Source organism: Perognathus longimembris, chromosome 16 (assembly GCF_023159225.1).
Source record: "Perognathus longimembris pacificus isolate PPM17 chromosome 16, ASM2315922v1, whole genome shotgun sequence".
In the NCBI taxonomy this organism is placed as follows: domain Eukaryota; kingdom Metazoa; phylum Chordata; class Mammalia; order Rodentia; family Heteromyidae; genus Perognathus; species Perognathus longimembris.
This window is the reverse complement of record NC_063176.1, coordinates 45,343,627-45,371,124: the sequence shown is the minus strand read 5'-3', so window position 1 is coordinate 45,371,124 and position 27,498 is coordinate 45,343,627. Positions and strand designations below refer to the sequence as shown.

Genomic DNA, 27,498 nt, shown 5'->3' with positions numbered 1-27,498 from the left:
GTGGAGGTGTAGGGCTTTCCTTTTGGCTGTTTTACACGGTGGGTGCCCTAGAGGCTGTGGGGGAGATCTCTCTGTGCACACTTGGGGCCATGGAGTCACTCATTTCTCTACTCAAGACAGGTGAGTTAGACTCAGTGGACAGCAAGTGAGACGCAATCCTTCAGGATGGATGTCAGGCGAGATAGAGAAGCTGGAAGTGCTTCCTTCACTTCGATGTGGGATTTGGGGGCTTATTATGATCATGAATTAATGTTAGCTGAAGTGATCCGAAGTTGTATCATCCAATTTTAATCCCTATGGTTCAACGGTTGAAGTGGAGAGTGAAAAATACTCAACAGGAAATGACTTCTTTGGAGTTCAATTGTGGGCACACACTGCCTCACCTCTGAAAGAGAGAGGAGAGGAACAACAGTGGCAGCAGGGGTGGCCTGGGCCACTCTCCCTTTAGTGATAAGGACAGTCCTGTCACTCTGGGAAGAGATGCTACTGTGACTGTTGGTAAAGAAAGCAGGTGGGATGAGGGGATCGCAGGGGAGGAGAGAGGCCTGATCACCTTTGTAGGTGCTGACAGTGTCAACTAAGTCCCTAACCATAGCTTAACCACTACACTGAGCAGCTGATGAAGCAGAGTAAGTATCCCTAGACACATATAAACATGAGAAAAATTTTAAGAGGCATGGCCGCCTGCTTGGGTCTATTTAGAATAAGAACTCTGAGATAGATACTGAAGGATTTCCCAGATGGTATTGTAGGTCATCAGGAAGTATATACATATATATTTTATAGTTGTAGGGCTTGAACTCAGGGCCTGGGTGCTGTCTCTGAGCTTCTTTTGTGCCAAGCTAGTGCTCTATCACTTTGCGCCACATTGCTGGCTCTGGTTTTCTGATGGTTCATTGGAGATAAGCGTCTCCTGAACTTTTCTGTCTGGGACTAGCTTTGAGCAGTGATCTCAGATCTCAGCCTCCTGAATAGCTAGGATTACTGGCATGAACCACCGGCACAAGGTCACCTGGCTGAAATGTGAGTTTTCTATCTCACTTTTGCTCTGAGGGATCCAGCTATGTTGCCCAGAGTGGCCTTAAACTGCTCAAGTGATCGTCCTTCCTCAGTCTCCAAATGGTGGCACCAGTAGGTGTTTGCTCAGCTTTTCTTTTGAAAGGGTTTTCATTGGTTAAGCATTTAATGGCACTGAGGGGCAAGCCAGATTTTAGGTGAAAGTACAAATGCTGGACCCAGGCTACTTGGGTTTCCATTCTGGCCCAGTTACTCACCCGTGGCCTTGGGCAGGGTATCTAATCAGTATCTCAGTTTGCTCATCAATAAAAAGGCAATAATGTATGCAAGTCATGGAATAAATGAGTCAGTTTGGGAGAAGCACTTGATGTTTTGTGCAGAGTGAGCAAGCTGTGTATGTCACTGATTTGGATGACCATGGTACCGTTTTGAAATCCACTGGCTTCAAGAAGGACTCAGGCTCCATGGAGTGATCTAGGGCCTCTCTTCAGAGCACTTTTCCTCCAACCACCATGCCATTACATTTTTTTTTTTTTAATTTGGAGGGCGCTTATGTTATGCAGGTGCTCTGGCTGTGATGAATGTCACGGAGTCATTCATGTTGTGTTCTTTTTCATTTTTGAGAGATTCATTCTAAAGATGACCCACTGGGAATCGTAGCACCCCTGTAATATCTGCTCTCGGGAAGCCTGAAGGAAGCCTGGGCTACAGTGTGAGACCCTGACTCAAAACCAATAAATAGTATATAGCATTAGTACAACTCGTAGATTTACCACAAAGCCAATAACCACAGCCAGGTGTGTTCAGTGAGAGTCTCAGCAAGTCCTCTCTGGCTCCCTGGCTAAGTGACTTTGCTCTATCCTTGGCTTCTGGCCTTCCTAAGTAGTGACTACTTAATGCAATCCTGAATACTAAGATTTAGTTTGGGCTTGGTTTGGAATTTCATTTAAATGCAATCAAACACTGAAATCTTAATGATTGGCTTCGCCTTTGACATAACATTAGGTTGGTGAGACATATTCATTTAGTGCCAGGCAGCATATTATCGTATAGTATAATTGATTAAACATCGAGTGACACTTAAGTATGATGTTTTCTCTGTTAATATTCCAGTCTAGTCATGAAAATGGTCATTTGAGCTGTTGTCTAGACCTGTGCTGTTTGAGGCATTCTTTCAGTGAACACCTGTCCATTTCTTCTCCTGGGTAGAAGACTAGGAACGAATGCCAATATCTTCACTCTATCCTTTTCTTTTTGGTTCCTGCAACTTGTACCTTATATAAGAAATTTTATATCTTAAGTTTGGGACTGTTTGCCTATATTATATTTTCTTCTACAAGTTCTCTACTTTGGCTTTGATATAGACTATGTATGTATGCTAAGTTCAAGTTCCTATTTATTCTACTTATTGCACATTGTCTTAACCCTCTTGCATTGTGGTAATATTGTCAATTGTCTGTGTATGCTCTGGGCTTTCTTTTCAGTTCCATTAACAATGAACTAGCTCTATCGAGGCAAACTATATAAGACAGCATATAAAAAATTTTGATTACATGAGTGAAACTGATCATGTGAGTCTGAGTAAATATCTTAGCTTTGCCATTTACTAATCCTGTAACATTGGGTAACATTGGGGGTAATTCTCTCCTTTGGGGCCCCAGTTTCTGGTCTTGTACCTCTAGTTTTAGAACTAGAAGGATTGATGACAATGCAAATTGTCATAGGGTAAGCCATTGAACATAGGTCACAAACTCACTGGATGTCAAACTTTAACCTTCATACAGAAAATCAACTACATTTCATTTTTCTGTGTCTATACATTTTTGCAGTAAACAAGAAAGACCAATGGGTATGATTGCAGGGTGCTTTCAATGGTACTTCTTTTATTTATTTATCTATTTATTAAATTTTGTTGACAAAGTGTAGTGCAAAGGGGGAACAGTTACATAATAGGGCAGTGAGTACATTTCTTGTGATATCTTACATCCTCGTTTTTCTTTCCCTTCCCTAGACCAAGTAGGCATATATACAATATCTCATGTACCAAAAACATATACAGTAGCCACGTGGCATACGCCAAAGGAAATTCACCTAGAATCAATGGCACTTCTAAGTTCTGAAAGTTTTCTGGTTCCAGGGGCTGAACCAGCTATACAGGATTATATACTTACCTCTCCTCAGTGCTGTATAGCCCTAGGCAAGACTCCTGTCTTCTGAATCTCAAGTTCCACATTAATGACACCATTTGATCCAAATTTTACCACTACAGATCCCAGCAACAGTCATAAAGTATACTGTGGCACATGGTGGGGGGAGGGTCTACATTTGTGATAAACTGCCTTTGTGTGCATGTGAACACAGGCACTGCACAGGCACTTAAAAGCACTAACCAAATGGTGATAGTATGCAGTGTCTGAGATGAAATAAAAACCGGGAAATACTTTTCACCCAAACCCTGTGCCGCTGAAGGATGTGACATGTAGAACGATTCTGCGCCTTTCCTCCACTCTGTACACAGGTAACCATTGAAACCTGCTTTCTATTGTAACCTAACAGCAAGGCCATTTTGCGATTTGGGGTTGGTAAGGCTTGCAGCTACTGGGGCAGGCTGCAGGATTTGCACACACCCAAGGTCTTGGGGTTTCCAATGGTGTCTGCAGCCCGCCTTGCCGGGACTACAGGCAGGGCTGAGCTCTGACCACGTGGGTGGCTTCCTGTTACCAGCGGACTCTGCTCCCCAAGTCACTGGCTGGACAGGGGCTCATTGGGCACAGTCCCTGAGGGATGTCTTCAAAGTCCTCCCACTGGGACAATCATATCTCACAGAGCCACTCAGGCCAAAGGGCCCCTATCACCCCCACAATCACCTTGCTAAACCACCCACCCACTCTTCAGCCCAAAGCTCTACTGGTTCCTAGAAGCCGAAGTCCTGAGAGCTGAGTTTTAGAGTGACACTAGCTGGTCCCAATAGGATCTTCCACTATTAGTTACAGGCAGCTGGGCAACTAGCAAAACAGGCTGAGCCTTACTTCCCCTGGCTATAGAAAACTAGGGCAGGGGGAGGGGAGGAAGAGCTTGAGTGTTGGCAGGAGGAAGGCGAAGCCAGGGTCACCCAGTGGCATGCTCTTTCATTCCTAACCTGGCTGGGTAGGGGATGGTTCTTGGCCTCCGGGAAGGCATTTAGGTGTAGTTGGCCATGCTATCCGCCCAGCAGTCCTTGCACACAAACTCCCAGGGCAGATGGGTGGTGGGCTGGGAAGAGATGTCTGCGCCCAGGAGAGACACAGGCAGGCCTCAAAGGCCTCAAAGGACCACAGCCAACCCAGGTCCTCAGAAGCATCAAAGCGCATCAGGCCCCTTCCCGTGCCAAGACAGTGCCGCCCTTTCCAACCGAGACCCAGGGGCAGGCTGGCAGAGTAGGGTCCAGCGGCGGAGTCCAGACTACAGGGAGAGAAGAGGCATCTGGAACAATCTCGGCTTTGTTGTGAATCTGTCCCCGAGTTTCCAGTTGGCTTTTATCTGTGTCCAGCGGCTGTGACCTCTTGGAAGCCCCGGGGGAGGGAGACTAGCAGATCCAGACTCCCAGGGAGAGGACAAGGCCAGGGGGGTAGGGAGCGCAGCAGGCGGCCAGCCGGCTTGCCCAGGCCCGGGGCGGGCGGGACCCGGGGCGCGCGGGGTGCCCCTGCTGTGGGGCGCAGGCTGTTCGGGTGGCCCGGGCTGTCTGAGGTTTCTCCCCACAGCCCGCAGCCCTCGGCCGGGCCGGCCGCCTGCCTTTCCCCGGCCCGCCCCGTGCTCAGCCGGGGAGGTCACGATGGGCTCGGGGAGACGCCAGGTAGGCAGTGCCCCGGCGGCGGCGGCGGCGGCGGCGGGCGGTCCTGGAATGTGCGAGGGGCGTGATGACAGCGACTGCCGCCGGCCTCTTTGCGCAACACCTTCGCCATATATACAGCCGGGGCGCAGCTGCGCTCCACCTGGGCGCCTCCTGCAGTCCCGCACCTGCGAAGGGAGCGCTGGTGAGTACCGGGCGCCGCTCTCCTCCCCTGCCTCTCGGCCACTTGGCTGGCTTTGACTGACTTACCCAGTTCTTTTTCAGTGGATGTGGAGTCAAACTCCAGAATCCAGGCTGGCTTGGGGCTGCAGAAGAGAACATAGGAGCAAACCTCTCCCAAATATCCAGAATCTTCTTCTCCCTTTTCTTTCTTCTTCTCCCTTCCTTCCCTTCTTTCTTCTTCTCCCTTCCTTCCCTTCTTTCTTCTCCTTCCTTCCTTCCTTCCTTCCTTCCTTCCTTCCTTCCTTCCTTCCTTCCTCCCTCCCTCCCTCCCTCCCTCCCTCCCTCCCTCCCTCCCTCCCCTCCCTCCTCCCTTCCTTCCTTCCTTCCTTCCTTCCTTCCTTCCCCTTCCTCCTCCTCCTCCTCAGGCTTGAACTCAGGATCTGAACGCTGTCCTCCAGTTTCCCCCCCCCCCACCCCATCTTAAGGCTAAGGGTCTTCCATGTGAGCCACACCTCCACACTGGCTTTTTTGGTAGTTAATTGGACCTAAGAGTCTCATGGACTTTTCCTTCCCCAGGCTAGCATTTGAAAAGGATGGATCTTTTCTGTCTCCCCTGCTCTGAAAGTTTCCCTAGCAGTAAGTTTTGCAGGAGACGCGATGCCCCAAGAGCGAGCCACCCGCACGTGCTTGCCTGTAGTCACTTCTCTAAGATGACAGAGGCAGATGTCCTGTGCTGTTCCCATCAGGGCGGCGGGCAGCCATCAGGAAAGAGCCTGTCACTTTCCCAGTTGTGGGAGAAGAGCCCATGCATTTCGTGTGAAGAGTGCACAGGTAGCAGGCAGGGATTTGATGACGTTGCAGGTGTCCCAGTGTTCCAGGGAGACACACATCAGGTGGCTGGCCCTGGGGGGAGGAAAGCTGAGACTCGCTTGTTGTTTGCCTGGTGAGGTGAGAGCGTTCCAAACCTCGGGCCCCAAGTGTCTATCCTGTTTTTCCCCATTCCCCTCCTGTGCCGGCTGCTCTGGGGCTTGTTCAGTATTGGACAGCGCTTCCTAAGCTGTGGTCATAGCAGTGACTATTGTAGATGAAGACTGAAGCTTTTGTGCTGGCCCAGTGGCTGATAATGACCTTTTCTGTTTTTTTTTTCTTTGTAAGCTTGTAAATGGGTGACAAGAAAGGCATGCTTTGTGATAGTTTTGGATGTTAAACAAAGTCCCTCCTCTGAAATCATTCAGCCCTCCTCACTGAAACTCACGGAAACAAGCACCCAGCCGAAGAGGACAGGTGGCTGGATTGTCGCCATTAGCTACAAAGTAGACCCACACATAGCCTGACTTCAGATAGGGAACGAAAGAGCCTCTGAGGACCAGTGGTTTGAATAAAGTGGATCTCAACCAAAAGAAGATAGCAAGATGCTTCTAGTTTGCAATTTTGCCCCTTTTTAAATAATGACATACACGACCATTACAAGATTTACTGTGTATTAAGAATAAAATACATGGTAGGCAAGCACTCTGCCACTGAGCTATATCCCCAATTCTTGTGTGTGCAAGTGCACGTGGTTCTGAGGGTATTCTGAGCTTTTTTTTTTTTTTTGCTCAAAGCTATAACTTGAGACACAGCTGCACTTCCAGCTTTTTTGGGTGGTTAATTGGAGATAAGAATTTCACAGAATTCCTCCACCCCCAGCTAGCTTTGAACCATCATCTTCAGATCTTGGCCTCCTACTAAGGATTACAGGTGTGAGCCATCATTGCTCTGCTCTTAGGTGTGTGCTTTTAAATTTTTGTTGTTGCTTCTTTCTGAGACCACTTTGCTATGTAGTTAAGTCTGGCTTTGAACTTGCTAGCCATGTAGCCCAAGCTGGTCTTAAAGTCTGCTGCTCTGGCTTTCTGAATGCTGGGACTCCAGATGTGGACTCCTGTGCCTGCATTGGATTTGTTTTTAAGCATCATAAATATGAGTTCTTGTTTGTTAACTGGGCCCAGCTAAAGTACTCAGATACAGTTTCCAGTGGGATCTCCTAAGGCCACTCTCCAATGTGAGGCCAGGGCAGTTGCTTCGTATCAGTACATGTTCTTATCTGCAGGGTTTTAGCATCGCCCACTCTCTCCCAGAACACCGCCACCAGGCCCTTACACATTATTTCCCATCTAAAGGAAGCAGAAGATAATCATTACTCTCTTGGATTTGTTAGTCTTGGTCCTTTCTTGAAAGCACTGGAGAGTTCCTGGCCTCTTGAAAACACTGAGCTGGGTGGATGTGAATTATCTACGAAGGCACAGTGTCTATATTTAATAATTAATTCCTCCATGCCTCAGTTCCCCCATCCCTTAGAACACTGGTAAAGCTAGCATTGAAAGATAAATATCAGGTGCTAGTAGTTCATACCTGTAATCCTAGCTACCTAGGAGGTTAAGATCTCAGGATCAAGGTTCAAATCCAGCCTAGGCAGAGAATTCCATGAGACTCTTATCAGTTAACCAGCTAAAAGCTAGAAGTGGAAGTGTGGCTCAAGTAGTGTGGTTCCAGCCTGGAGAGAAAAAACAACAACTAAATGACAGCAAGAAGCTCTGAGTTCAAACCTTAGAACCAGAAACAAAAGCAAACAAACAAAAAAGATAAATACAAAGTCGGTGCCTCTGCAGAATATAGTTGGTGCTAAAAGAGAACTACTTGAAGATCTTGTGAGACTACATGACTGTCCAAGCTGGACCTCAACCTGACAGAAAGTGCCTGATAAATATTTGGTTGGTTAGTATGGGCCAGTGCATTGTCCCCGGGGGGGGGGGGGCATCTTGTCACATACAGGGCCACTCACTGCCCCTGGGCTTCCCCCCATTTCTTTGGGTGGCCCTGGCTGCTGCTTTATGTGTGGATGACAGGTCCTGGCTGGAGAGGCTGGACCAATGCAAGGTTCAGGGGTTGGGTGACTGCCAGGCATTCTGCATTTCCCTGCTTCCCAAGCCCCAGAAGAGACTCTTCTTGACCCACAAGGAAGAATGAGAGTTGCTCTTGCCATTGAGTGCTTGCATGGAAGTGAGACATAGAGCCACAGGGCGAGTCATTTGTAGAGATGGGGAGGGGCAGGGGAGCAGGTATGACCACTCAACCTGAGGGGGGGCACAGTGTAGATGCTGACCTCTTTCCTGGGCATTAGCACCATGTTCTCCCCGCCCCCTTGCCCTGTTGCTCCTGGCTGACAGCAAGAATGCATTGCAGAGTGGCCTTGGGAGGCAGGGAGAGAGAAAAGGTGTCCGGAGCCCTCCTTCAGGAAGCAGGTTTAGGTCCACCATGCCTCTGGGAATAGTGACCTCAAGTTCAAGTGGCATCTTTTGTCCATCTTATTCAGTACCATCTTCCTGCTCAGTAGAGATTCCTAAAAGACTGAGGTTTGCTGAGTCCAGCACTCTGGTATGCCCAGAGCCTTTGTGGGACCCAGTAGCCTGTCATTACAGCATTCTTGGCTGGCGTATTTGGCCAAGTGAATGACTACACAGGAGTGATCTCTATGGACTGGCTCTCCTGGTCAGACCCCCTCCCACCAAGGCCTTTGTTGAGCTGCATCTGAGCCCCTGTGCCCTGTGTGCGGCTTGGCTGGAGATGGAGGATTCCTTCCCCGTATCCCTCCTCACTGACTCCAGCTCTGGAAAGGCTTCTGGCTTTGGAACTAGAGGCAGTCTGGGTTCCTTCATTTCTCTCTGCCTCTGTTTCCTTTGCTGTCTGGATTCTTCAGGAAAGAAGCCCTTTCTTGCTATAAGACTGAGGTCACAAGCACTGGTCTGTCAGAAGGCAAGTGGTTAATGCCTTTCTCCTTTTCTACTTTGGGGTTATTGATGGTGTCTGGACTGTGCCGAGTTCTGAAGGTGAGCTGCAAATGCTGGGGCAAAGTAGAGTGCAGGCAAGTTCCTGCTCTCCATGAATGTGTGTCAAACAAAAGTTCCAGGGTTGTTCTACCAGGAACTGGGCTTGGGCCTCACCTACACACTGTGATTGATAGACTGAGGATTGTCCCAGATGATGAAACTGAAGCTGGGAGATTCACAGGTTCACACACAGCGAAACCTGGGCCTCTGCAGAGCCAGCTCTCCCCCACTGCATGGTGCTGGTGACTGCGTGCCCGACCCTGTCTTCTGAGTAAGACTGGCACAGCCTGCGACCCCAAGGTCCCCTGAAGTGACTGTCATCCGTTGCCATGGCTGGCCATAGGGGGCTGACCTCTTTCAGGCTCTGCCTTTTCACTTTGGAGCTCTTAGCTGCAATCTGCCCGAGAATGGGATCTAGGTCAGCCTGCACCGAATTGGGGCTCCCCGGGATGGGATGATCAGCCCATGTGCCCAAGCTGCAGAGAGTAGAGTTGGTTGGGTGGATGCCAGGTGCCCTATATTTCCACACATCTAGGTGCAGAGAGCTGTGGGGGTGGAGAGGGCAGGAAGGGAGGGGCTGGTAGTTCCAGGGCTAATGTTCTTGGGGAGGTCTGCCTCTTTCCTGATCTTCCAACATCCAGCACAATGAACACAAAATGGGGAAGATGAAGGAACCTGATTTCAGTAAATACTGAGGGAGGGAGGTCAGTGCTACACTGGGGCAAGTGTCTGTTAAAGAGGAAACTTGTAACAAATCCTTGGACTGAGAATAGGGACTATGAGGATTCCCAAGAGGGAGGAGGAGAGACAGTGCGCACTGCTTTCTTTCCCATGGAAGAGTTCTCTGGAGGTGGACGTGGACAGCACGGGCCTCCTGTGAAGACCTTGAGGATATTCGTGCTGGATGGGTCCCGTGCCATCATGTCCTGTTCCTCTCTGTACAGCCTGTGCACAGAGGTGCAAAGCCACCCATTGCTCGTAGTATTGTACATTGAGGACACTGGATCCTGGGCACGTCTGTTCACGTTTTGCTTAATCTTTGGCATCCTCATTGTTTCCTGCTGGTAAGTTTCCCTACTGGGGTGGCCCTGACATCTGGGTTGCAGTTTCTTGACCCAGTTGCTCCATCCCACCAATGTGGGCCAATCCAATTTGCATATGGTGTTGAGGAAGGTTCAGGTTGAGTGGGTCGTCATAATCAACATGGGCACATGCATCCTTCAGTAAGCCAGACCTGACTCCTTCCTTCAAAGATAAGTGTGGGGCTGGGGGTGTGGCTCAGAGGGTAGAGCACCTGTCTAGCCAGCATGAGCCTTTGAGTTCAAATTTCAGTACAACCAGTGTGTGTGTGTGTGTGTGTGTGTGTGTGTGTGTGTGTGTGTGTGTGTGTGTGTGTATGGTTAGTCCATGAGGCCCTGGAAGGAAAATTATAACAGGGTTCCTGTGCCCTGAGAACTTATAATAGTGGGGGAAGCAGTATAAATGTTTATAATCCTAGAGGTTTAGTTAAGATTATGGGAGAAAGAGTGGTATTAGAAGGTAGCACTTTCTAGCTTCTTCCTTCACAGAAGCAGGTGTGTGAATCCCTAGAGGTCCATGGTCAGCTGGAATAGCTCACTGCGTTTTGTGTCCTCTTGCTTAATATTCTTGAGGCTGTGTTGCCATGGTGACAGGCTGGACCCGAACTCCTGATCCTATTCTATTGCCTTAGACTTTCAAGTGCTGCAGTTTTAGATGTGTGTCACCATGCTTGGCTTAAGGCTTGGTTTTCTGTCTTGTTTGTTCGTTTATCTGTCTTTGGGAGAGAAAGAGGGGGCACAGAAAGGAAGGGACAAAGGATGAACAAAAGCAACAGTGGTACTCTTTAGACACTATGTTGAAAATGAACTACACAACTTGTGGGGTGGGGATGGGAGGGAAAAACTGGGAGAGAATGAGGGAAGGGGTGACATTGTCCCAAAAGAAATATACTTGACTTATGTGACTGTAACCCCTCTGCATATCACTATTATACTAACAGTTTGAAGAAAAAAAACACACTTGGTCTTCTATACCATAATCTTTCTGAGTTTGTTGAAGTAAGATTGTTAATAGTCACTCCATTTACAATGTGCTGTAGACACTCCCAGCATAGCATAAAGGCAAAGAGGCCAACTCAGGGTCACAAATGACAAACTTGAGCTTTGGAGACAGAGTTGGAGTCTATTAGCGAAGGGTTTTAGCCTCTGGAATAGATGTTCTTAGCCCTCAAGAGGGATATTTAGCAGCGTCTGGTTGTCTGAGCTGGGGGTGGGGAGTGTGCTGGGAGGGACAGTAAAGGGAGGTTTCTAAACATCCACTGGATATGTCCCCCAACTATCTGGCACGAGAGGTCAGTGTCAAGGTTAAGATCTGCTTGCACCATGCAAATACCATATCTCAAGTGTAAATCATCTACCAGCCAAACGACTTCACATTCCCTCTCCCCAATTCCATGTGCAAAATCAGAGCTGCGGGAAGGCGGGTCGTGCTACTGCCAGGGCCCAGGACTCGAGAAGAGGCCCCGGCACCACTGCCAGGCTGCGCTGCAGAACTAGCTCTCCTCTGCCGGACACCTGCTTCTTCTTTTGAACTTCTTTTGCTGTGGTGATGATAAGATCCTTTTTCTTCCTGTATAGACACTGAGCAAGACAGTGAGACGCTGTATGCCAAGCACCAGTGGGGCATCTGGCAGGTCTCTGGTGCTCAAATGGTAGCTAGGGTTAGAAGTCAATGAAGAGATGTCACAGTGGGCCGAGGGAGTGGCAGGTGAACCCCACGCAGAGGAACCTGGGCTGAGCCGGCTGTGCTGGGGAGATGTGGGATCCTCGGTGGGCCTTCTATGCTTAGGAAAGTGTGGCTAGAGCAGATGGGTTCTTGGGGGATGGGAGGACAATAGAAAATGGGAGTCAGGCTAATTTGCATCAGAGCTCACCTGTGAGATCTGGGTCACACTGGGTGCTTGGTTTACCTGAGCCAGAGTTGCTTGAGGCCCAGCTGGGGAAGTGGTACAGGAGCCACGTGCTGAGAGGCTCCCAGGTAGCAGCAGAAAGTCCTGGTGGGATCTGCAGTCAGTCAGTCACCCTAATGGCAGCCATCCCAAACCGTGACGTTGTGCATTTGAGGAATGTATAGGGAGATCGCGTAGGCTGAGGTCAGGGAGCATGAAGTGGAGCAGCTGTTGTCATGGTTAAATCTGGAAACTGCAGCAGGAAAAAGCCAACCAGCCATCATTTCTCTACTCCCCTGTGGGACATTCTGGATCTTGCTTACCTTGCTGGGATTTTGTGAGGACAGGGGCAAAGATGTCTTCTTGCAATCTAGAGTATAGTCTCCTGGGTTTCTTAGAACCTTTTCATGGCATGCAAATATCCTTTGGTCTGGGTGGCATGCATTTTCAGTTAGTTTTTGTAGTTGTTTGGTGGTGGCAGTGGGGTTTGAACTCAGGTCCTTTCACTTGCCAGGCAGGCACTCTACTGCTTGAGCCATGCTTCCATCCCTTCAGTAAGTATTCATTGGGCATTGTCTCTGAGTTCTGGAGCCTGAGGCACAGCAATAAATGAGACAAAGTCCCATTCTTGGTAGTGCTTGTATTCTGGTAGGCAAGAAATAGACTAATGAAGGAAGAGGAAAGAAGATTGACCCGGATTCTGGGAAGTCCTCTCCAAATTGATCAGAATAACATTTCTGATCTTCCTGAGGGTTCATATTCCTGGCTTCCCAATTCTTAGAAGTTAAATGAGTGGGGCAGAGAGCCAGGATGAACGAATATAAGATATGGTGGGCGCTTGCCAACTGTTCTTAGATCATCCAGAAATGTTCATCTCATCACATCTTCTCCAGCATAACATATTGCTATTTTGAAAAGAAGTTGCATTGGCACTTGGGTAGTTGTCACTTTTAATTTGCATATGCTGGACTGAATGCTTGAACTTTAGCCAGCTCAGTTCTGAGACTTTCTGTTCTTTGAATTGCTTTGTCTGAGCCTGTCAAAGGCCAGGGATTGACTGCACAGAGTGAACTTCAAGTGTGTCAAGAGCCAGGCTCACTGAGAGAGGCATTGTGGAAAAGATGAGGAAGTCTAGAAGCTTGCGGAAGACAGTGTTCTGATAAAGGGTCATTAGCCCAGGCAGCACGGCACGGTAATAATTGCTATTAATCGAAAGCAGGCTGCATGCCAGGCACTTCCCAGGTCCTTAATCTCATCACTAATCTCCTAACCATGTTACAAATGGGAAAGTGACACCCTTTACTGAAGCATAAAAGCATATACACCTACTCGGTGACATGGCAGGATTTAGAACCAGGCCCAACATGCCACTGGTGTCATTGAAGGCCCAGATGCTAGGTAAAGAACTAGGACGAGCAAGCATAGATTATATGTATATGGTAAGTTCTGTTCACTGAGCCAGGCCATGTGCAAATCAGCAGTGACCTTTGTCTGATCTGAACAGGTTGGGGGGAGTGGTATCTTAAGGACCTGACCTTACCATGAAATGATGTGGATGATGGATGGATTTGCATCCCTTGTCTAATTAATCAGCCCAGGTGAGACAGACAGAAGTTAGGCAAAATCCAAGAGAGACAGCACTGTGCATGGTGATTTGAGACTAGAAGGGTCTCTATTTAGTAGCAGTTTTGATTGTCCCAGGGAGGACTCTAACGGGGCAAACTGTGGTGCTCCCAGCTCCACACTTAGCAAGGTGAAGCACAGTGCTCTTCCCTCTACTGTCGACTGCTTCTTTAAGTTCTGTCTTCCCCTCCACAGACCATGGCTCCTTGGCCAGAGTTGGAAAATGCCCAGCCCAACCCCAATAAATACATCGAAGGGAGTTCAAGTCCACAGTCAGCCTCCACCGCCAAGGACAAGGACATCATCCAAAGTAAGTGCGATGGCACCACCCCCTCCCCAACAAGCACCTGCGTCTCCCCAGGTGGAGGCCTGAGACTTAGGTCTGGCTCCTCACCTGCCTTGCTGCTTCTTTTGGACAGATGGCAGTGGGACTCCAGTACCCAAGATTGAGCTTTTGCCTTCCTACTCCACGGTATCCCTGGTCGAGGAGACCACTGATGTGGACCCCTGGGATCTGCCCGAGCTCCGAGACACTGGAGTCAAGTGGTCAGGTAAACTGGAGGCCACTGGGAGCCACAAGGCTCACCTCCTGTGTGTCTCTCTTTGAGGACTGTTGGGAGACATTTTCTTGTTTGATTCAACCAATGTGCTAGGCCCTGGAGTTTTGACCAAGTCAGAAACCCTTGATCCTTAGAATTCATTGTGTATCAGTCAGGTCTCAGTATTATAAGAGGTCCTGTGGATCTCACAGTGAAAAGGCCTTCCCTCCCCTTCCCTCCCCTTCCCTCCCTCCCTTCCTCTTTTTTCCATTTTCCTTTCCTTTCCTCCTTCCCTCCCTTCCTCTCCCTTCTTCTCCCTCTCCCTTCCTTTCCCTTCCTCTCCCTCCCTCTCCCTCCCTCTTTTCCTCCCTCCCTCCCTCCCTGCTCCTTCCCCTTCCCCCTTCCCCTTTCTTCCATCTCCCTTTCATTTCCTTCTTTCTTTTTCCTTTGTCTCTGTCCCTGTTTCTTTCTCCTTTGTTGGTGCCTGTACTGGAGCTTGAATTCAGGGCTTGAGCATAGTTCTTGAGCTTTTTTGCTCAAGGCTGGCACTCTACCACTTAAGCCACAGCTCCACTTCTGGCTTGGTAGTTGAATGGAGATAAATCTCATGGACTTTCCTGCCTGGACTGGCTTTGAACCATGATTCTCAGATCCCAGCCTCCTGAGTAGCTAGGATTACAGGCGTGAGCAGCTGGCTTCTGTCTGGACCCTCAGGGCTCCAGGGAAGTCTTCAGAAGCAGAGAAGGTTCAGCAGGACTATTTGGTTGGCATGTGATAAAATGCCCATTTCTTTCCTAGGAATTATCTAGAAGTACCCCAGCCTGCAACCAGAAGGCTAGAGTAGTAGGAGGAAGTGGGGGGAGGTCAATGGGAGGGAGGAGGCACAACTCACTTTAAAGGAAAGCAGAGAAAACAATAGCCAAGGATGCATGGGGACCCAAAGTGTGGCTGTGATGGACTGTAGCAATCTCCTTCTAGAAAGTGCTGTGTAGCCATTAGCTCTGACCCTGCATTTAGAGGTGGTAAGTGCTCTAAACTGCCCCCTCTGTGACACTGTGGTTCGGCTGGTCTGCTGCTTGTATCCCGGAACCCAGAACAATCTTCCCAGATGCACTCCTTTAGAAACACGAGGGGGATTCAATAAAGTGGAACACAGGGTGAATCACCTTACGCCACGGCAGTAGACATGGCCCATCCATGCTCTTTAGACCCAAGAAGCTACATGGCACCAGCCAATGGGGAGGGAGGAGGGGAGGGAGCCATGAGCTCACTGCCAGTCTAATCAGAGTGGCACCCACTAAAACTCTTTGCCTGACTCTTTCGCAGAGAGAGACACCAGAGGGAAGATTCTCTGTATCTTCCAAGGGATAGGGAAATTCATTCTGCTCCTGGGCTTTCTCTACTTGTTTGTCTGCTCCCTGGACGTCCTCAGCAGTGCCTTCCAATTGGTTGGAGGTAAGGACTCAAGACCCTGGGGCTGGGCCCAAGGGGTTGTGGATGCTGTAAGCAGACTGTGTTCAGAGAGTCACCACTTACTAGCCCTCTTAAGCCACCCAGAGTATTTTTGAGTGTTTGTAGAGGATTGTAGGACTAGAATCCATCCCCAGATTATCTTGCAAAGTCTACACCCTCCATTGTGTGGAAGAGAACACTGAGGCCTATAAATATGGCTATGCCTGACTCAGGTGTCTAAGGTAGGCCCTGAGCCAGGGCTGGAACCCATTCTAAGCTGTCAGCCTTTGTTCACCAGACTTGCCTTTGTTCACAAGACCCAGGCAGGAAGCCAGTTTGCCCTTCACTATCTGAGGAGTTCCTGCTGTCGCAGCTTCTCTGCCTGGAGATGATGAGGAAAGAAAGAATATTGTCCTAGGCCAAAGCACAGATGAAAGATCAAAAGCTAACCTGGAGCTAGGAGTGGACAGAGAAGAAGAAGATTTGCTTAGGGGGCCCAATCAGTCTTCTGCTGCCTTGGGGGGAAATTCCAGAGGCAGAAGGCTGAGGACATCAGGCAGCTTGTTGGGCCCTAGAATGGAGGTCAGCACTGGGATCCCAGGCTAGCAAAGGGCTTGCTGGTTAGACAGCAAGCAGGTAAGGGGGCAGCTGAGGGTAAGGAGTCACAAAGAGCCAGGAGGCCCACATAGCAGTCTCTGCCCGTCAGGCAGTGTAGGAAAGACAGAAGCAGAATCCCAAAGGGCTCAGCAAGACTGGTCCTGGGCTCCTACCCCACAACCAGCTGACTGTGGAAAGTAGTCTGGACCCTGTGCCCACCGCCCTCCCCCTGCCTCATCCTGTGCCATTGGTTTATCTTTCAGGAAAGATGGCTGGGCAGTTCTTCAGCAACAACTCCATCATGTCCAACCCCGTGGCAGGCCTGGTGATTGGGGTGCTGGTGACAGTCATGGTGCAGAGCTCTAGCACTTCCTCATCCATCATCGTCAGCATGGTGGCCTCCTCATGTGAGTCTGGGTACCTGGGAATTGCTCCAAGCACCTATGTCTGCCCCAAAAGCCTGGAACCTTCTCTGGACCTATCAGGCCAAGCTTTCATTGTCTGCCCCATGTTGTCCAACTGAGAAATAGCAAAATTTGGTCCCCTGTGGATGGTTGGGATGGAAAATAATCCTGATGTTTTATGACTCTGCTGAATAGATCAATAGTGCCCTGCCCAGCCTAGCAGCCACTAACCACAAAGTAGCTGTTTTATTTCACTGATATGTAATTGATTAAAGTTAGTTTCTCCATCGCCTGAGCTGCATCTCGAGTGCTCATGGGCCACATGAGCAACACCATACGGATCACTTCCATCAACTTAGTATGCTTCCTTAGAGCTTTACCTAGTCAGTGCTCTCAAGGAAAGAGCTCTAATCACATCACACACGGGAGGTGGGGTAACTATATTTGGAGTAATGCTCCAACTCCCAGCCGCTTCATACTTGGGTTGGTTAGGTTGATAAATCTTGTGAGGGGGACCAGTTTGAATGGATCAATTTTCAATACATACCAACATTTGAGCTAAAAATAATTAAATTTCTTGGACAAGTCAGAAAAAAAAATGTGTTCTTTCTTGAGCCACAACTCCACTTCTGGCTTTTGGCTGGCAATTGGAATATCATGGACTTTGCTGCCATGGTAGCTTTGTAGTGCAACCCTCAAGTCTCAGCCTCCTGAGTAGCTAGGATTACAGGCGTGAGCCAGGCATGTTATTGTGTATGTCAGAAAGGCAACAATGCAGGGATTTTGTTGGCCATTTCCTGCCAGAAATTGGTCTCATAAATGTGCAAGTGTTTGATGTCTGGCATGTGGCTGACGCATGTTAATATGAGCCTTGATGCTATGTACAACTGACCTGCGTCCCCAAACACTGGCGGGCTCTTGGTCTCCTGTGAGCTGGCCTTACATTCCTACCAGGGAGCAGGGAGGAAGCAAAGGCACTGGGGTAAGTCTGTAGGAGGAGCTTTGGGAGACTTGTAATGGTGCCCCTAAAACTGAGAGGACACATTCAGATTTCTGTGTTGAGCCCATTTCACCTCCAAAGCAGCTCAGAGCAGCTGCTTCAGGGGATTCCTGTATGAACAAGTTTGGCTCGAGACAGGCTCCCTTCTTAAACTTATCACTGGCTCTTCCCCTGCCCCCCCCCCACCCAGTGCTGACCGTGCGGGCTGCCATCCCCATCATCATGGGGGCTAACATTGGGACATCTATCACCAACACCATCGTGGCACTCATGCAAGCAGGAGACCGGAGTGAGTTCAGAAGGTAGGACATTCAGAACCGGCATCTCCTTGGCAACCGTGAGATGGGGAGGGGGCCAGCTCCGTTTAGGGCTAAAATGGTCAGTTCGTTGCTGGAGCTTCTGTGGGAGCCTCAGGAGAGTCCAGCAGGGATGGCATCACATATTTCTAAGCTGAGAGCTCTGACCCCCGGTCTGCAGAGGCAGGATAATAACAGTACCCATCGCCATTGTGTTATCTTAAGGATTAAGCGCACTCAGGCAGGTGGGTATTTATTTAGAAAGAGGCCTGGCACCCGGTCCAGCCTCACTTAAGGCAAGTTCCAGCCTGACTCTACCTGATGGGTGGTATGATTTACTGTCTCACTGAATCATAAATAATTATAACTTCCTAAAACATTTATTTTTGGCCAGATCCACAATGCCACGTTTTCTTTGTTCTTCATTTGCCTGCCAATAAAAGAACAAATAAAGTTTCATGGGCACAGAAGACCTCAAAATAGAGCAGGTGGGATGTAGCTAGGTGAGGCGAATCCTTTCTTCTGAACAAGAAGAAAAAAGTGAATGTGAAAATGAAGTGTAACTCCTCAGTTCTCTTCTAATCCGTGGGAGAGCTTCCAGAAGCGTCCCCTGGTGTGTCAATGGGATGCGTTCACAGTGTGGTCTGGGGAAGACAGAAACGTCAGCTGTCTGCTGGTGAATTTGTAGTTAGCAGACAACATCGAGCCGGTCATTTGGTCCCTGATGAAATGTCCCGATGGCCACAACAATACACATTAAACAGGGCGTTTTCTTAATTCGATTCTCAGGAAGCCAAGCAGGCTTTCCTACACCCCAATTTACCCACAATGAAACTCAAGGAGACAAGGTGACATTGTCATCGAGGGGGCACGGCTGGGGTTCCAGACTTGAGGTTCTCATCACTGTTAGATGGGGTGCCTTTTTACCTCGGGAAAGCCCGGGGAACATTTAGGATACTTAGGTCCCTGCGTGGAGGACTGCTGTTGCTTAGCTCATCCCATGCGGAGGTTTCCGTGTTAGCGCTTTGGATTATGACCTTCTATTTCTAGAATAATAATGGCTGCCTTAAATGTTTCTATGTTGCACAGAAAACTGCTCTGAAGTAAAGAATAATTTTACTACAGCAGCTGTGCATGAGAAAGTCTTAAATCACCCTCTTCAGGAAAGAATAATGATATTTTTAAGAAACAACAGCTAATAGTGAATTTTTACACTCTCAATATAGTTCTTTTCCTAGTGAAGTTGAGTGTTTTCTCCATTAAAAAAAAATTAGTTGCTTCTGTCTCTCCCCGACCCACAAACCACCTGGTTTTAAGGGATTTCCAATATGTAAATATTTCTGCATATCTGGGGAAGAACCTAGAGCAGAATTTCTTCACCTGGCGATGAGACAGGGGTGGGAAGCTCTGAGGACCCTCAGATACGGCACCAAACAGCAGCCTTTTTTCTTCTTCTTCTTTGTTTTTTCCCCTGGTGCTGGGGCTCAAATCCAGTATTTCACGGTTCATTGTACCACCCACCAGTGAGAAAATCTGCAGCTCAAGATGTCATTATTCTTATTATTATTACTATTATTGTATTTTTTTTAAATTGTACCAGTACTGGAGCTTGAACTTAGGGCCTAGGTTAGGTGCTGCACCAGAAGTTCTTTTGGCTCAAAGCTAGCTCTCTACCACTTAGGAGCCACAGCTGTACTTCTGGCCTTTTTTTTTTTTTTTTTTTTTTTTTTTAGTAGTTTACTGGAGATAAGAGTGACTCATGGAGGGGCTGGGGATATAGCCTAGTGGCAAGAGTGCCTGCCTCGGATACACGAGGCCCTAGGTTCGATTCCCCAGCACCACATATACAGAAAACGGCCAGAAGTGGTGCTGTGGCTCAAGTGGCAGAGTGCTAGCCTTGAGCGGGAAGAAGCCAGGGACAGTGCTCAGGCCCTGAGTCCAAGGCCCAGGACTGGCAAAAAAAAAAAAAAAGAGTGACTCATGGACTTACCTACCGTGGCTAGCTTTGAACTATGATCCTTACATCCTGAGTAGCTAGGATACTAGGCATGAGACACTAGTACTGAGGTTACTTTTTAATAGTTAAGAATTCCCTGGTGGAGAGGAGTTTTGACTCTTACCTGCCTCCTGATCGCCACTTCTCCAAGGGCAGGTAGCGTTCAGTGTGCACAACTCAGAGTGGCTGGGGGGAGAATCATTCCAGCCTCAATCTGCTCAGGGTGCTCACAGGGCCCATGGGAATATCAGCACGTCCCCCTTGGGACCAGACAGCTGTGTACACGCAGGCAGGCAATGCGCACCTGAGCGCTGGCTCATCCAGCGGTTGGGGTTTCCCTCTCTCAGGGCTTTCGCAGGGGCCACTGTCCACGACTTCTTCAACTGGCTGTCTGTGTTGGTGCTGCTGCCCCTGGAGGCCATCACCCACTACCTGGAGCTCCTGACCAACCTCGTGGTGGAGTCCTTCCACTTCAAGAATGGAGAGGATGCCCCAGCCCTTCTGAAAGTCATCACAGATCCCTTCACAAAGCTTATTATCCAGGTAGCCATTCTCCAGGATGACTGTCCCCCTACCCCTGTCCCACCACCTCTGAGCCTAAAGAGACATGGAGGGTCCAAAAATTGCTGTGGGGGGTAGCCTCTGACAAAGGTCAAGGGAGGCAGACATTTAGGCCCACTTGATAGATAGTGTTCTCTGCCTTTGCTTCATTGTGTGGCTTTTTTAGCTTGGGGTGAGGTGTCATGGTGAGTCCGTGCGGAACGAGACACTTGAGACCACTTTTTCTGGGCTCACTGATTGTCTTACCTGATACCTAGCAAAGGAAGGTGATTATTGCACTTTCAGCCAGGAACCATCTCCTGGCCATATCAAAATGAAAGCCATTAGAGAGGATGCCCTGGGGAGGAAGGGACAGAAGGGACTTGCGCTTCCAATGTTACCTTCGAGTTCTCTCTGTCACTTCGCCAGTGAGGTTCATATCAGCGCACTTGTCATATAAAACCCTTCATTTGTTGAGCCTCTCTGCTCATGTCTGGGGCCTGCACTAAAGGGACAGAGGGATGGATGAGCACAAGTGTGAGTCCCAAGTCACACCTAGCTCAGGCTCATCTCCACAGAGCCCTCCCATAGTCACCTCCTTCCACTTCTGTTCTAAACCAGCTCTGGGCCATGCTGACTGTTTCTACCCATTGTCTTCCCAGCTGGATAAAAACGTCATCCACCAAATTGCAATGAATGATCCTTCAGCCCAAAACAAGAGTCTGGTCAAGACTTGGTGCAAAACTTTTACCAATGTGGTAAGTTTCACAAGTGTTACTGGGCAGGTGAATCTTGACAACCAAGTTCTTATAGAAACGTGGTAGAGGGCTCGGGCAGTGGGACCGGCGGCAGCCATCTTGCCTTACCCTGGGCCACCGGGGCAACTGGCTTGCCATTCATTCTCTTCCTGTTGTCTGGAGCAAGGTTATTTACCCTTGTCTGTCTCTCTGCTCTGGTTTTGGAAGGATATGTCATACTGTTCTAGAATGCTGGGAACAGGAAGAATCTCTTATTTTTCAGACTCTTCCAGAATATCCTTTCCCCTCTTGGCCATGCAGTATGGTTGTGGCTGCTCCTTGATTCTAGGGTGTACTTGTGTTCATGTTTCTTTTTGCGGTGTGCTCAAAACTGGAGACTGAAATACAAAAGAGCAGCTGGTCCCAGTCGGTTCAAGAGCTTTCCCAATGAAGATGAGTAAGCCAGTGTCCAGAGGTGAAAGAGACACAATGAGAGAGTTCCTGCATATACCCGCTGTGTGTTCAGGGTTTTCCCTCCTCTCCTCATTGCCCATCTTTCTCTACCAGGAGTGGATGTCATGGGCATTTCTCATGTTTGTCCTTTAGACTGAGATGAATGTCACTGTCCCCTCGCCGGTCAACTGCACTTCCCCTTCCCTCTGTTGGACGGATGGCATCCATACCTGGACCATCAAGAATGTGACCCACAAGGAGAACATTGCCAAATGTGAGCTGACTCAGCCAGCTGGTCTCCGGGACGGGAGGGAGGAGTGTTAAGATGGGCATTGCTTATGTGGGGGGGGGGGCTCTTGAATGTAGGACAGGAGGGTGGCAAGAGGTACTGAGCCCCTGTCCCACACCAGGTATGGCATAATCTGCTCTCAAAGCAGAGGTTGCTAAGGATGAAGGATTGAAGTGACTAATACAGTACCCCAAAAGAAGGGTAATTCTTTGTCAATGTCTCTGGGGTGACGAAAGTTGAAGTGGGCTGGGAGTGTGGCTTACTGGTAGAGCACTTGCCTAGCATGCAGGAAGCCCTGGTTTTGATTCCTCAGTACCACATAAACAGGAAAGGCCAGAAGTGACACTGTGGCTCAGTTGGTAGAATGCTAGCCTTGAGCAAAAGAAGCTTAGGGACAGAACCCAGGCCCTGAGTTCAAGCCCCAGGACTGGCAAAAAAAAAAAAAAGTTGAATTGGGCCCATAGGACAGATATTCACCATGAGTCCTATATATAGCAGGCTCCATGCAAGGCACTGAACAAGGCAGAGAGTCTGTGATATTCTCCACTGCAAAAGGATCTGGAAAGGGTCATATTCTGAGCTGCCGTAGGCGTCCAGATGCTCAAAAGATCTTGATTTAGGCCAGGAAGAATCTTTAGCTGGGGCAGCCCCCTACCTCCTAGTTAGACTCTCTCTGTGTCTCTAGGCCAGCACATCTTTGTGAATTTCAACCTCCCTGATCTTGCTGTGGGTCTCATCCTGCTCACCGTCTCTCTGCTGGTCCTCTGCGGCTGCCTGATCATGATCGTCAAGCTCCTGGGCTCTGTGCTCAAAGGGCAGGTGGCTGTGATCATCAAGAAGACCCTCAACACAGGTAGGCGCTCTTCCCGCCTGTCCTGCCCACCCCTCTGGGGCTCCTTTGGCTCCCCCTTTGAATGGCCTCCGAGGGGGTGGTGTTTCTTGGATGCAGTAAGCTGTGGAAATGTCCATGGGGGTCCTGAGTGGGCTGTAGGAGGAGGACTCTCTTTCATTGCAGGATAGCAAGGCCCTGAGAAAAGCCAGATGAACTCCAGTAGAGCCAGGCGTTTGGCTTTGTCCCTGGCAGGTTTTCAGTGTGACTGGACTTGTTGTGTCAGGAGCTGTTTGAATCCATGTTCTGAAGCCTTTGTGTTTTCACCTCCTCTGTCATCCAGATTTCCCCTTTCCCTTCGCGTGGGTGACTGGCTACCTGGCTATCCTGGTGGGAGCCGGCATGACCTTCATTGTGCAGAGCAGCTCCGTGTTCACGTCCGCTCTGACTCCGCTGATTGGTGAGCTCCTCCCCGCCTTCTCTCTCTCACCGCCATCGCTTTGTCCCCATCCCTCGTGCCAGTGGCGCATGCTCACATGTCTGTGTCTTTTTTCCCCTCAGGCATTGGGGTGATAAGCATCGAGCGCGCGTATCCTCTCACGCTGGGCTCCAACATCGGCACCACCACCACTGCCATCCTGGCTGCCTTAGCCAGCCCAGGTGACACACTGAAGAGTTCGCTCCAGGTCAGCACCTGCCACCCAGGGCCCGGGGTCTGTGGGCAGGGCAGGATACAAGCCTATCTGTAGTCTTGTGAAATCCATGGCTTTCCATACCATGTCCAAAAGATGGGACTAAGAGAAGCCACAGGGAGACACAACAGGAGCTCAGAGTAGAAATTGCTCAGAGACCTCTCCTCTTGCCTAATTGGAGATAAGAGTGTCACAGACTTTCCTGCCTGGGCTGGCTTTGAACCATGATCATCAGATTCTCTCTAGACTCCTGAGTAGTTAGGATTACCAGTATGAGCCATGGGTGCCTGGCCATTTTTTAAGAAGAGATGAGACCCATTTTAATAATGCATATAATACAACCCATTATCACCTCGCCATGTAATGAATACAGAAGTTGGCAATCGGTGCTGTATTCAGCAGTCATGTGGCTAGAAGCTCATGTATTTGACAAAGCTGGTCCAAAGCTGATGATTGGTGACACCCATGGAAAAGTAGACAAGTACCAGTTGACCTGGGTTCAGTTCTGCTCAGGGGAGTGGGGGGCTAGATTTCTTGCTCATCCCATCAGAGTGGCCGTCACTCTGTATCTCCCCTAAAGTGCTTGCTACAGTGGCCTTGACGCAGCAGTTATGGCTCCCGAGGCTGCTTCTGTGTTCAGGAATGGTGGCCGGCCATTGCTTCTCTCTCCTCTGCCTGGAATGGGCGCTGTGAGGCCAGGAAGCCATCTAGGCCCTTATGTGTGTGCCTGCTGGCTCATTTTCTGTGTGTCGCCACTGGGGCTTGAACTCAGGGCCTCATATGTTCAAAGCTGGCACTCTACCACTTCAGGCTTTTGGCTGGTTAGTTGGAGATAAGAGTCTACCAGATTTTTCTGCCCCTGGGATGCTCAGATCTCAGCCTCCTTAGTAGCTAGGATAACTGGTGTGAGCCACGGGTGCCTTTCCCTACTGGCTCTGAGATGGAGCCCGGAAAGACATGAACAAACTAAAAACGAGTGTCAGAGTGCTAATGGTCCAACCCTCCATGTTTCAGATCGCCCTGTGCCACTTTTTCTTCAACATCTCCGGCATCTTGCTGTGGTACCCGATCCCCTTCACCCGCCTGCCCATCCGCCTGGCCAAGGGCCTGGGTAACATCTCGGCCAAGTACCGCTGGTTCGCCGTCTTCTACCTGATCTTCTTCTTCTTCCTGACCCCGCTGGCGGTGTTCGGCCTGTCGCTGGCTGGCTGGCCCGTGCTGGTGGGCGTGGGGGTGCCCATCGTCCTGCTGCTACTGCTGGTGGTCTGCCTCCGCATGCTGCAGGCTCGCTGCCCGCGCATCCTGCCGCTCCGGCTCCGGGACTGGAACTTCCTGCCCACGTGGATGCACTCGCTGAAGCCCTGGGACCGCTACATCTCCCTGGCCACCACCTGCTTCCAGAGGCGCTGCTGCTGCTGCTGCCGCGTGTGCTGCCGCGTGTGCTGCATGGTGTGCGGCTGCAACAAGTGCTGCCGCTGCAGCAAGTGTTGCGAGGACCTGGAGGAGGCGCCGGAGGACCGGGCCATCCCTGTCAAGGCTCCCGAGGCCTTTGACAACCTAGCCATGAGCAGAGAGGGCCTGGACGGGGGCACGGCCCAAGTGGACACCCTGGACATGAAGACCATTACCCTCAGCACCGCCTTCTAAGCTGCCTGAGAAGTAGGGAGGACCCGAGACCCACCCGAGGAAGCGGGGGGGGGGGGTGGGGAGGGTGACCTCCACCCCCTTTGTCCTTCCCCCGGCCTAGGATGGCAGCTTGTAGGTCAGCCTCATCCCGACCTCTCGCTCCCTTGCTCTTTCCCTCCCAAAAGGCGTAGGGAGAATTAGAACCCAAGCCCGGCTAGACCAATGACCAAGACCACTCCTCAGGACACACTACTAGATCTGTTGTTAAACTTTCAGCATCTTCCTTGGAAAGGAAAGGTCCAAATCAAGGATTCAGGAAGGTTCTCCAAGGGCCTCTCTAAGGGTTTGTGTATATATGTGTGCAAAGCTCTCCTTTATGGTGGTGAAGCCCAGGCCTCTCTTTAATCCGATGGCCTCACTGTACGAGCAGCTGCTCCGGGAAAGCAATGGATGTTGGGAGACTGGACCAGGTGTGGGGCTTCCCATCTGATTCCCAGTGCTCCCCCAGTCCCAGGAAGGGTTTCCTTGCCTGGCAGGTGTGACTCCCTGCATCCCTGGGCTTCTAGGATGGGAGCCACATCTGGGCTGTGCTTGGCACCCCTGTTGCTCTCCTCTGAGGGGTGGGGCATTTGGGGAGATAGTTCTCAAGGCATTCTGCCAGAAAGCTTCATCTGCCCCAGGAGCCCAGGGTGTGGCTGGGTATCCACCAAACCAGGATTGTGAAGTTCCATAGGGGTAGCTGTAGTTCAGGGGACGTACTCCTCATCCCGGGGTAGCTGTAGTTCAGGGGACGTACTCCTCATCCCAGGTACTTTCTAGAACCCCGTTTTTTTTTGTTTTTTTTTTTTTTTTTTTTTTTGTGTGTGTGTGTGTGTGTGTGTGTGTGTGTGTGTGTGTGTGTGTGTGCCAGTTCTGAAGCTTGAACTCAGGACCTGGGCGCTGTCCTTGAGCTTTTGTGTTCTACCACTTGAGCTACAGCTCCACTTCCGTTTCTCTGGTGATTCACTGGAAATAAGAGTCTCATGGAGTTTCCTGCCCAGTCTGGCTTTGAACCTAGATCCTCCAATCTCAGCCTCCTGAGTAGGTAGGATGACAGGCATGAGCCACTGGTACATGGCTTCAGACCCCCCACCCCCCATCCCCGTTTCATTCACACCATTTCTCACCTTAGCCGTCACCATTCTCACCAAGCAGGTGAGCCTCAGCCTTACCCAGGGAAGAGGAAACAGTATATAGCTAGGCCCCAAAGATCCCATACACCCCCTCCCCCATTCATCATCACCATCTGAACAGGTTAGGGTGCTCAACTGAGCCTTTTGACCCCGCCCCATCCATGTAGATACCAATTCCCAAACAGATCCGTCTTTACCCCATATTTATAGTCTCGCATCTGTACAGCAGTTTTCATAAGTTATGTAGTAAATAGTGTGATTTGTTTCCTAGCGTCTCATTTGGAAATGAGGCAGGGCTCCTGTGTGAAAGAGCATCTTTGTATATTTTGTAATGCTGCCTTTTGAACACGACTCCTTTGCCATGTTGCCGCCCTCCCCTCTGTAAATATGTAAGTTAAAACCCAGGCAGTGGCTTTGGCTTCCCTGACACTGATTTTTAAAATGAGATCCTTGTGTTTGTTTTGTATTTTTTTCTTTCTTTTTTTTTTTTTTTTACTGGTTGTGGGAAGGGAGAAATAAAAGATAATCAAACCCAAGAGAAATGAGTTGTTTTTTTCTTCAGAAGGAAATAGGGGCCTTCTTGAATCCACTTGCTAAGCATATAGGTTCGCTTTGTTCAGTTCACCTCACAACCTGCCGCCGAGAGCCACTCGCTGCAGGGCCCTTCCAAAAACTCAGAGGGAGAAGTGCCTCTAGAGGTCCTGACAGCGTGCATGGCTGGCCTGCTTTAGTGTTCTTTTTGTTCTCCTGACTTCTCATGGAACCTGCTGTTGAGTGCTATGCTAAGTAAAACATTAGAACGTAAGATATGCTTGGGAATCTGTATATTGTGCCATGCCAGTTTTGAATGCAAACCAAGAGCTTTCTGCTCACGTGTGAATCATTGCGATGATGTAGCTCGTGGTTTGCACATCCAGTTTCCTCATCTGGAATATGGGACAGGAACACTTGCTAGCACAGACAGCCGTGGATATCCTGGGAAGGCTCATGGCACCTTGAAGATCACAGTTAAGAGCCAGCATGGGCCTCTGCCCCTGCTGTCCATGTTCCACCATCTAAAGAGGCTTCCGTGTACATTTAGAAATCCTACCTAGCTGAACTCAAATGAGACCCCCAAATGGCTCCAAATACCGACCTTTGTGTTTCTTTCATCCTTGTAAAGTGATTTCTTGCATTCCTGCCAAGTAATACACTCTGACACAAACAATTAGACTCAGTTGTACTCAGCTGTGTGACAAGGAATAGCTTGTGCTCTTAATGATAAAATATGTGGTGCCCATGTTAATAAATTAGAAATCATTGTATGATACTTGAAGGATATTTATTGATTTTGCTAGTCCTGGGTCTTGGACTCAGGCCTGAGCACTGTCCCTGGTTTCTTTTTGCCCAAGGCTAGCACTCTACCACTTGA

General features: G+C 49.5%; 1 protein-coding gene across 1 annotated transcript; it reads left to right on the top strand.

The window, feature by feature from the left end:
- Positions 1-4,896: 4,896 nt before the first annotated feature.
- Slc34a2 (solute carrier family 34 member 2) lies at positions 4,897-25,681 on the top strand. The gene is made up of 13 exons (XM_048364521.1): positions 4,897-5,030; positions 13,661-13,775; positions 13,885-14,016; positions 15,331-15,459; positions 16,317-16,460; positions 17,648-17,759; positions 20,097-20,292; positions 20,952-21,047; positions 21,633-21,753; positions 22,454-22,621; positions 22,941-23,057; positions 23,159-23,283; positions 24,304-25,681. Exons 1-13 carry the CDS (start codon positions 4,914-4,916, stop codon positions 24,934-24,936), a joined length of 2,205 nt encoding a protein of 734 aa, XP_048220478.1. The 5' UTR covers positions 4,897-4,913; the 3' UTR covers positions 24,937-25,681.
- Positions 25,682-27,498: the final 1,817 nt, after the last annotated feature.